Below are 11,074 nucleotides of genomic sequence, written 5' to 3'. Positions count from 1 at the left end.
GCCTTATTTATACCCTAGGTTACGTAAAGGAATAGCATGGAATACTTCCTTGGTCACCTTCCCAGTTCCTTCCTGGTTACAAGCTGGTTTCCAGGAAGGCCTAGACTGAAACCATCACACTAAGGTATACAGGAAAGTCAGATTTTGGCTATATCCCAGGGAAGGGTTATAGCTTTCTTCCCCAAAAAAATGAAATTACTTTTTTTCTGTAGTGTATTTATTTTCATTTTTTTCTGCAATAGAAAAATCCATTTTTAATCAATGCATATTTTTTTCCCTTCCAAATGTGCTGTGACCCTATGAGGGCTGTTCAATTTAATTTCCACTATATGAATTCCAATAAAAGCTCAATAGAATATCTTCATTTTCTTTGAGTTTCAATATCAGTAAAATTCAGCATGTATAACACTTGAGGCCTTTCAATAACAATCTTTACTCATAAATTGAGGTCTAAATATTTTATGATGTCATTTGCTGACACTCCATATAGTAATAATTAAAATTTGTAATGGCAGTTCCTTAATAATAAAAAAATTAGCTATTATTTTTGACTTAGAGATTGTCATATATTCAAATTTATGAGGATTTATGTTCTGAAAGAAGTCATAGTGTGCTCTTGGAGGAAATGAGAGTTTCTCCTGTATTTGTTTCTTTGGAGAAGAGGGGGAGGTGAAAAAGTTGAATTCTTTCTTAGTGTCAACTGTAAAATTTCCCAAGTGGACTGTCTTCAGCTGGAGGCAAAACAGTTCTTTTTGGAGTGATGCGGTAACAGGAAATCAACATCATTTACCAATTATATTTTTCTGTAATAATTAGATGATGGATATGCTTGGGGTCAACATTCCAGTCAATTAAAATCAATTGTACTGAAGAGGCTTACTCTGCAGCATGTGATAAAGTGCAAATTAGTTATTGAAACAGCAAAATACATTGCTTGGCCCAGGTGATGCTTTGTTATGGGGTGAACAGTTAAGCTTATAACAGTACTCTAGGAAAAACCTTGGTAGGTTGAGTTGGGTTAGTTGTCATTCAAGTCAATCTTCACTTGATTTTTCTTTCAAACTAGAAACCTAGCTGACTGATAAAATCACTTTACTTACTCTTTTTTCTGGCTTGAACCTCTTAGATGGAAAAGTGTTTCAGAGCAACAGCACCCAGCAAGAAATACAGAAAGAATTTACTACAACCCGTGCTTTAGGCAGCCAGTGATAAAAGCTCCTGTTGAAAGTAGTGTGGTTTTTCCAAGTACAGAAAAACCCAAACCAGAGAGAAGTCCACAGACTGCTGATGTGTGGACTTCTTGTGCAGCTCCGGATGCAGGAGCACTGTGGGTGGAAGCCGTGCAGCGTGTCCAGCTGCTGCCTCCTGTTCCGCGCCTGCACATCCGCAGCCTCTGCTGACGGGCGCAGTCGATGAAACTCCGGAGCTGTTCTGAGCGTCTGCCTGGGCCTTGCTCTGCCCTCTGTTCACAGGGGCCACGCGGGGCCTCTGGAAGGGGAAGTGCCTGGTTCAAGCTGGCTGCTGGCTCTGGCAGGAGCTAGACCTCCAGTTTTGGATAAAGCACTGTCTTCTGCTTGTCCTGTTTGTCTTTGGATAGATCCCTGGATAAGTCATTGTGACTGATGGCTATAGCTATTAATAGGGTGAGCATTTGCATGTAGACTTCATTGCCACTTTGAAACATTCTGGCTATGAACTGTGGAGTGCGTTTTTTCTGTTCAGCACAAAGAGTCTGAGGGTGTGAATGATTCACTTCCTATGTTCTCCTCTGCTGGGTTCATTTCTACTTGTTAGCCTTCAAAAAGGCAGGATTTAAATCTTGCACGGTGTGCCAGAGTTTGTTTTTGTTTTTAAGAAGAAGCAAGTGCAGTGTAAGAAGGCATAGTTACCGTGCTTAGTTTAAAACTAACCTATGCCTATTATTGTTACAATCTCTGGAAATAAAGATGTAACTGATTTCCCCACTTAAGCATTGCAACCCAAAACTTGAAAGTTGCCTTAATGCATTGCTCTTTCATGTCTTTCCTTCTGATCCAGTCACAAATGTTTTTATTTTATTGTAACCATATGTAAAGGGCATCTAATTTGGGTGAAAATAAATTAAAATAGGAGAGGAAACCTGTTTTGTCACTGATGAAGTCCTAAGAAGCCTTTTCTTTTTCCCCAACAAGAACTGTACTAAATAGATTATTTAGCAATTCCAGCAGACTGTATTACTCTACAAAGAGGAGATTGCCCTTGTCCTGTCTTGAAAATTACCTGCCTCAAACAAATCTACTATCATATTTAAACAGATAAAGCAAGAGTACTATCTTCCATCCACAGTAAATGAAAGGGTAATTTAATACTATGGCAGGAGGGTTGTTCAGGAGTATTTTAATAATAAAAGAATGTAATATGACCCAGCCAGGTATCATAATCTAGCAGAGTCTAGCTGCCAAAGTGCAGCTTTTGATGCTATTGGAACTTTCCCCCTTATGTTAAGAAGATGTGAAAGCACAGAATATGTTTCAAGCATCACACTAATAGAAAATAATAAGCTTTGAGTACCAGTTTAAATAGCTGTGACAGGCTACAAAGTATTTTTGAAAGGAAGTGAGAGGCTTTTTCCCCCCTTTCCCGTTTTAAAGCTATTATTTTCGCTTTATCGTTCTTTAAAACTACTTGTAAATTGTGAGTCAAAAACCCTAGAAGCTGGAGGGATCCTAACAGGGGGTGTTTAAGGATAGGTATCTGCTTTCAGGAATAAAGATACTTTCAGGAATAAAGAAGTATGAACTTTGTTAGGTGTTATTGCAGTTACAATGTCAGCTGGTGGTCTCTGAAGGATCTGTTTCAATGCCAGCGGGAGGTTTTGGGGGGAAGTGCAGTAAGTTTGAAGTTGTCCAGTTTGTCTGGCTCAATTCAGATTGTTACTTTGTAGCCCAGGCTGATACTTAGCGCTAGACGGAATATGAATTCTCATAGCACAAGACTATTTTTAAATGCAGGAAGCCACAAATTCACGGGAAAATGATTGACTTTTGAGTATGAAGTACACAGCTCTTTCTAACCCCAAAATTTCAAGGCCAGGGGATACAACTTTTCAGGAGAGCTGATACATCAGTGGAAACTTGCTCTCATTTGTGTTAAATGACATCCAACATGCAGCTGGCATTTGTGTGTCTGCCAGTGCTGAGAGATAGATACTTAGACACCTATATCTTTGTACAGTCAGTAAGTTTTTTCCATGTAGTAACCTTCCCCTGGCAACACACAGGAGGCTTTCAGACTTCCCCCCCATGGGTTTTTGAATGAAAATAGATGCCTGTAGAGAGCAAGCCTGGAAATAACAGCACGTGCCTTTGACTGTTGCATTGCACAAACACTTGGCAAAGCCTTTCTGTGAAGCAAAGCAAATCCTTAAAGGCAGGTGCTTTGGCCCCTAAATATTGTGATGGAACTGCCTGTTCTAAGAGGAGACTGGAACCTTCCATTGCTGACATGTAAAATTGAGAAAGCTTTGTGAGACTTCAGTGTGCTATTTTTGTGTTAAGCAGAAGCAAGTTTCCAAGAAACCCGACCCAAAGGTTTTCTTTGTCTGTCTTCCAGTTTATACATCTCAAACTTCATCTAAAATTAAAGAATGGGGGTAGGTAGAGGTTTTGAAAGGCTAACTCTTACCATGCTCACTAGCAACAACAAACAAAACTGATGTTCTTTGGCTCTACAAAATGAATGGAGTTATTGTATGTGTGTTACTGGGAACCATGAAGATACAGGTATAAGGATTTTAAAAAGCCAGACTGGTGCTTTTTCCCTAAGTGTCTTTCTGAAGAAAGACTAGCAAATTTTGTGTTCTTTTTTCTCTCAGGGGACTCTTGATCTGATTTTTTTACTTGATTTTGTTACAATTTTTCTGTGCCTATAGTAATTTCCACATAATTTTCTTGTACTCTATTGAGAAGTTGTCACTTCAGCATGACAAAGTTCAGTGGAAACAGTTTCATGAATATTAAAGCCTGAAAATAGTAATTGCTTTAAGGCACACTATGAAAGTATGTTGCATTCCTTTAAATATTGTATTTATGTTTGTGTGTAGTTTTGAAAAGCTACAATGTCTTCTCCTCAAGACTGAACCTTAAGTTGTAAAGAAGATTATATTCAGGAAAATTTACATTTTTATATAGTTTTTTGGTAAAATTAAACAGAATGCACAAAGGTCTACAAGACTGGGCAGGTGATGAGAGAGAATATGGAGCACACCATCAATATGAGTATAAAATGAGCTTTTATTAGACATGTAAGAAATTGGCACCAGTAACGTCTTCAAGAGTAATTTCAGGGATTAGAGAAGCAAACAGAAATGCAGAAATCCACTCAGAGGCTTTAGTGCAGTAGACTTTCTATAATTTCAAAGAGCAGACAAGTATCAAACTTGAAGAAGTCAGAGATCCTTAGAGATGGCCAAATCTTGATGATAAATCAGAATAGAAACTAGCAGAGGGATTTGAAAACAGGAGAAATAGAATATGGTTAAAAGTATCAAGTGAAGTACCTTTCCTTACACTAGTTTGTTATATGTACTGAAGTCATGGAGCTAAGTACTGGTGTGCCCATACTTACCTACACAGACAGGTGTTTGCAAACAAGAATAGTCACTGTGTGCTGTGGTGGGCATCTGAACAGCATAATAATGCAAGTTGTTGTGCATTGCAAAGCTGGTGGCATTCCTGGGTGAATTCTAGGCTGTGTTGAAGTTTACAAGTATTTGAGGTTGTATTTGCAACTGATTTGAGAACTTGCAAGATGAAATGCCGTGTTCCTGTGACTCTTTTCCTGTATACCAGAGTTAACCTGGTTCTTTGGCCATTTCAGAATGGCATCAGCATCAAGCTGATGTGGCATGGAGAAACTTTTTATTTCTACATCTCACTCAGAGTGAGGGGGACAGTTCCAACATGATCTTCAGCCAGACTGAAGAGTGTGTTATTTGATACTAGATAGGAAAGGTAAGTTTTCCCCTGCAACATCAGCACTAATGTGAAATGTCAGAAGAAAAAGTTGCTGAGAGACTATTTGGAAGGGGATGTTGCCGAGGCTGTGTAGATAATTAAGGTGGAAAGATCAGTGAGTGTGTGTACAGATTATGTAAAATCATGTTTTTACATGAAGTCTGTATCCATTGGAATCCCAGTCCCTGGAAGTGACATTTAAGGAATATGCTGAAAGCAGGTGTTGATAGCATTTTATTCTGGCAGATGTTCACAAAAAATAAAAGTAAAATAACCATCTAGCATGTATTTTCTTTCTCAAGCATTTAGCAGATGCTTGCCCTGCTGGAGGCCTTTCTTGCAGATGTTTCCATTTGATTGATGCTGCAGTGTACCAGATAGTGTCAGTATATAGGGAAACTGTGCACATGTTTGTATATGCAGATTAAATTGTGTCCTTTGCAGTGTTCTAACCAGTAGGGTGTTGGGGTTTTTTGTTGTTAATGTGACTCACATTGGAATCACTTGGAACCAGATGCTGCTCAGTCTGATTGAAGATACCATAATAAATAGCTGTTCTTAAGCTACAGGGTTCATAGGTGTGTCTCTCATGGTTCATAGGTCGGGTTTGTCTCTGAGTACTTCAAATAGAGGGATCAATTTTCTGTTCCTTCCTTATTTTTTTTTTTAATGAAACATGTCACTCTCTGTGAACTAAAAAGCACTTAAATTATTTACCTACAGTGCAAATGAAATGTGAACCCTGAGGGTAAGAAACATCTGATACTAGCACAATGAATGATTAGAGGCAACAGACTTCAAAACAGCAAACTGTTGTTCTTTCTTGGAACAAACTGTTATTCTTTCTTGGAAGACCTAACTTGGCCTTATCTATGCTTAGGTTATAAATGTTCCTTAATTCAATGCCTCTGTTGCTCAAAATGCCATGTTATAAAAATATGTGTATGGATTAATTGTTAAATTAGTCCAGTGGCTGAAGCACAGGACTGAGTATGTGGCTTCTCATTCTCTCTCAGCTTTCTGGAAGATGCATGGATTATTTTATTCACTTAACTTCAGTGTGATTGTGTGGGATGACAGTTGCCAGACCAAGCTCCATATCAGCCATAATTGGAAGGGAGAAGTAGACACTTCTCAGGGGAAAAGAGGGAAATTTCAGAGCACTTGAAATGATGCCTAAAAATAGTGTGAGGTTTTCCTCATGAACTGGCCATAGTATCTTCTCCTTACATTGCTTAAGCATTCCTAATTTGTTAAGTATGGAACAGAAGAATACTGTGGTACTAAAAAGGAGAAGGATATCCTGGTGGAAGAGAAAACTTCACACATGTTATTTCCATCAAATTCTGTCACCTCATTGCTATCTTCTACTCAGGTATCCTTCTATAACATGGGAGGATTAAATACATATAGAGACAGAAAGCTGGGTAAAGCAAGTAGGGGTGATGGTTCTTGAACCATTAATTAATCATAGAGCTTGCCAGATTGCTCTGGCAAAGTATCCAGGTTGAGTGGGCAATTCAGATTTCTCAGGTTGTTAGATCAGTAACTAATAAATTAACTGCATTTCAGAATAGTTCTGTACTGGTTTTGAAGTTATATAAAAAGCTTCCTAAGGAGTTGTTTTGAAAGTTTAATATCTGAGATTAGCAGTTTGTATTCTCTTTGCTAAGTTTTGAATGATATTCTCATAATCTGATTTTTGCCTGAGGTGTCAGTCTCCTTAAAGTCTCTTTGATTATTCTATACATAAGAGTCTCCATTAAAATGACTTATTTATGGCCCAGTGCCACATCAAGAATCAGATCTTATTTTCCCAGCCCCAAAGGTCATCTACAGGTTTCATGATCTGATTTCAGTTAAACCACTGAAAGAAGCAGTCATGTTGCATGCTCCCTTTCCTTCCTTTTCCTTTGACATTTACATTGCCCCACGGCGTTAGAGTAACCAGACTAATTCAACAGAACAGAGCGCTTGTTTTCGGCAGTATCATTTCCCCAATCTAGTGAGCCTGGAATTGTCACACAGCTGCTTAATGGTGGCACAAAAAATGCTGTGAGGGCTTAGGGGAGGAGGGCAGTGTAGTGTTGGGTGTGCACCAGCTGAAATTTGTCTTGTAAACTATTTAGAAAAGGTAAGAGATTGCAGGTAGACATGCAGTAGGCAGCTATGAAGCAGTGGAAGGGAACACTGAAGCACTATTTAGGTAGCGGTCAGACTCTAACCAGGGAAAAAATAATTCTCTGTTTGCTTGTGCAATCCTGTCTCATATGCTGAGTGAGGTGAGAATTCCAGTAAATAAAAAAATATAATTAAAGCTTGCACATAACTTGTTTGAGTAGCCTCAGGTACTGTTATAATTGTGGCAGCCTAAAAATAGTGGCTGCTACAAACTACGTGTGTAACACGTGGCCAGCTGTGGTCTGAGTTGCAGGGGTACTTTGCTCTTCACCCCACACAGGTATTCTCCCGTGTCACCAGGCATCCCTCTCTCCCACTCAGTGCTTTGCAGAAGAGCTGTAATATCATTCTGCTTTCAGCCTGTGACAGCAGAGAGATCTACCACAGGATATACCACCTGAGGGTGCTTTTTCTCGTGATCTGCTTTTTTTCTGTGTTAATATCTGTATCTTTACATGAATGTTTTTTAATATGCGTGATAACTTTCTGCTTCAGATAGTTCATGAGATAAAGCATTAGCCCTGGAGGCTGTAGTGCTTTCCATGAGCTGTGGTGACTTGCCACTGTGATAATTTGTGCTCTGACACTGGATGCTTGGATGTTAAATGTCTGTAACTAATTGGGGGGTGTGTGGAAATGAAGCCTAGATACTTTTAAACAGTAAGCTGTTCCACATTTGGTGAGGTATCACTGCATCCATGAAGTAGATGTGAAGTCACAGGTTGAAAACAATAGTGATATAACACCTGGCAATTCTGAGAAAATAAATTATCTCAACTTTTGCAAAGCCACCCTTTGAAAGCAGAATACGCAAGTGACTGGTTGTTTTCAGGTCAGTCCATGCTGCTCATTTTGGGATTCAGGATCAGGCCTTGATAAAGGCCATGAACAATTCAGCCTGGCAGATGCAAACCATAGTGAAATTCAGGAAAATGAAATCCTTAGTACAGAGCTGAGAAAAGGACAACAGTTGCAGGTGAATAGGTAATACTATAAAATGCAAGTTACCAAAGTCTACACAAGTCTACACTACTTGGGTCTCTCTCCTAAGTTAAGTAAAAGAGCTTTTCGACAAAGGAATAGTAGCAAGCTTAATTAATCTAGATTGTGGCAAAATATTTATTAAGATGTGATGTGAAAGTTGTCAGAACTGTGGAATGGGTTTATATATTGTATCTTTTAGGGCTGTTTCAAGTGGAGAGGGCATGAGTGGTACTGAAAAGATATTTATGCTGTAAGAAGTATTTCAGCAGAAAGCTGCTGCTTTTCCTTCGGCAGCGGTTTAAGGGCTGGTGAGTTTTAGCTGCTCTTGCACTTAGGACTGTTTCCGAGGCTGTCTCAGCAAGGCACAGTATCGGACTCGGTACCAGCAAACGCCTGGCTGGAGCCAGGAGCCAGGGACCAGGGACGCGGGGATGGGAAGCGCCTGGGTGGGAGACGAATCGAGAGAGATGCCAGTGTATCAGGAATGCAGCTGCATCCTAACCCAGCACATGTAATTCTGGGCAGACAAAGGCTGCGGCTGATGCTCAGGAGCCTGTGCGAGGTTTGGGTTGTCCGTCTCGGGCCCGGATCCCGGGCGGGCAGGGCAGCGCTGCCGGGGCGGTGCGGGAGGCGGGCGGCGTGTGCCGGGCGGGGCCGACGCGGCCGCGGCAGCGCTGGGCGGGGGCGGAGCCGGCGATGGTGACGGGTTGCGGCGGCCCCGCGGGTGGATTAGCGCGGCTGGCGTGGCGGCCGGCCCGGCCGGAACCCACCCGCGGAGGCGGCCCGGGCGGCGGCCCGCGAGGCGGCGGGCCCGGGCGGCGGGAGCCAGGCCTCGCGGAGAGCGGCGCAATGTGCTCCGGCACCGCGCCCTCTGAGGGACCGCAGCGTTCATGGTGAGCCGGGGCCGGCCGGGCGGACTCGAGTCGGCTGGGCGGGCGCGGACTCGAACGCGGGTCGGGGGACCCGGCCTTGCCCGCTTTTCAGTCGCCTCGCCGGGTTCGGGAGAGAATCAACTTCCCGGGGAAGAGGAATCCCCTTTGTGCGAGGCGAGACCCCCGGGGGCTCGGGGTGCCGGAGCGTGGTTGCTGCGGGCTGGGAGCCACCCCTGGGAGTGCCCCGGGGCAGCAGCCATCCCCCTGCCCGCCAGCCCCAGCCCGGCAGCGCGGTGTCTGCCGCTCCGGCGCCCGGCATGAATATTTCATACTCGGCTCCGTCGGAGAGCGGCTGCCTTTAAACACGCAGGGCCAGAACAAGATGACCTTGATAGAGCAGTCTGTGTTATTGTAGGTTCAGTTCTGCCGTGCTGTGGTGCCCGGGGAGGCTCAGGGCGTGCGGGAAGTCCTACGGCGCTCTCCCGGGTAGCGCGGTTGGTCGTTCAGCACTTGCCCTGTGTTCTGGTGGGTTATTTGCGCCTCCGTAGGGATGGTTGAGGATCCCTTTGTAGGTTGGGTTCTCTTTCTTGAAGACTCACGGGGGATCATCACGACTGGAGCTTCTTGCATCTGAACTGCAAAGCTGCCAGGTTCCACCGGGAATTAAACTTGCTTTCGGGAGGGGTGTTTCTGTGGGTTTTCTTTGTTTGGTTTCGATTATTTAAATCAGTGCTTTAATCGACGGCACGCTCTTACAGAACATCTTCAAACCCTAGTTCAGCTCTTGTAAACAGGTAAAGACGAAACCTGGAAGAAAGCCTAAGTGATCTCAGTGATAAGGATGTATTCTAAATTGTAAACGGTCAGCTTATCCAGAGTTGGTCCTAAAATTAGCTTGCAACCGTGTCAGGTTAGTAACCCCTAATTATAGTATAGGATTTAAACAGATGCTGAATTATTTGTACCTGTGAGAAATTTGAGTCTGGCTTAAAAAAAAAAAAAAACAACACACAAAAAAACCCACAAAAACCAAAGCTTAAAATGAGCTATTGTGTGGTTCAGCCTATTGCAGTATGCCTGTATGTGCAAATACTTCTACTTGCTCAGTCAGCAGATAGTCTTAATATGAGTTTGTGAAGGCTTCAGTGTGTTTCATTACTGTATCATACGTTGTGCTCTGTTTGAAATTGCATTCTCTTCTCACTGGAATAAAAGATAATTTTCATGAGCTTTTATCTTCTGTGAATTTGGGGGGTTTTGGGTTTTGTGTGCTTGTTTTTTTGGGGAAAGTGGGGGAGAGTTTTTTGTTTGGTTGGGTTTTTTATTATTTTACCTAATTAAAGAACAGTCTTGTAGATAATATCATCCTCAGACATTTTTATTCATGTTTAGCTACCGCTGAAAAGGATGAAATTACTACAAAGGAATCATACTTGTAATCTCATAAAATGTGCCACTCCCATTTTTGTGCTGGTCTGGCTTCTTTACTGTAGGATAGTGCTGAGTGGAACACGTCAGTGAATACTTGCTGAAATGCAGGGTGGGCTTTTGAGTGCTTTGGGTAGCTGTACTGATGTGCTAATACTGTAACTAGCCACCCACATTCAAAAATAAAACGTCTTCTTAACTAAGAAATTCTTGAATTATGTGCAGTGTAGTGCTGGTCTGGGAAACTTTGTGCTTAGCTGAAAGAGATTTCCAAATTAATTCTGCTGTACTGAAGAAAATCCCCAGTGTGGGCATTGTTTCTCACCTTCCAAAAGCAATTTTGCTTTCCAGTTGGTTTTCAGTGAAAGGAGACCCTGAAAATAATTTTCCTAAGCCAAAATTAAGCAGCTTTTCTGGAACTTGTACTGGAATAAGCATTGGTGCATACATTTTAATGTCAAGTTCTGAGATGCTTTAGGGAGATCTATATATGATGATTTCTGCATATTAACAGTTCCTTGTGAATGCCAAATGGTTTTTCTTTCACTAGCAGTGTCTCAAAAGAGTAAAGATGTTAGATTTAGGCACAAGGTTCACCTTGTCTGTGGAAGCAGT

At 42.0% G+C, this 11,074-nt stretch overlaps 1 protein-coding gene across 2 annotated transcripts in view; it reads left to right on the top strand.

Annotated features, from left to right (window-relative positions):
- Positions 1-11,074, top strand: part of TBC1D14 (TBC1 domain family member 14) — a 74,768-nt gene that overhangs the window by 31,781 nt on the left and 31,913 nt on the right. Inside the window, exon 1 of one of the 2 annotated variants that reach the window (XM_018089053.2) lies at positions 9,013-9,052. The exons of the other annotated variant lie outside the window; for it this stretch is intronic. Within the exon in view, the coding sequence (XP_017944542.1) occupies positions 9,050-9,052 (3 nt within the window). The 5' untranslated portion in view covers positions 9,013-9,049. Of the gene's footprint in view, positions 1-9,012; positions 9,053-11,074 lie in introns of those variants that run through there. 2 annotated transcript variants of the gene reach the window in all.

This window comes from Manacus vitellinus, unplaced genomic scaffold (assembly GCF_001715985.3).
Source record: "Manacus vitellinus isolate BGI_N305 unplaced genomic scaffold, ASM171598v3 scaffold_0_pilon, whole genome shotgun sequence".
NCBI classification, from domain to species: Eukaryota; Metazoa; Chordata; class Aves; order Passeriformes; family Pipridae; genus Manacus; species Manacus vitellinus.
This window is presented reverse-complemented; position numbering and strand designations above follow the sequence as displayed.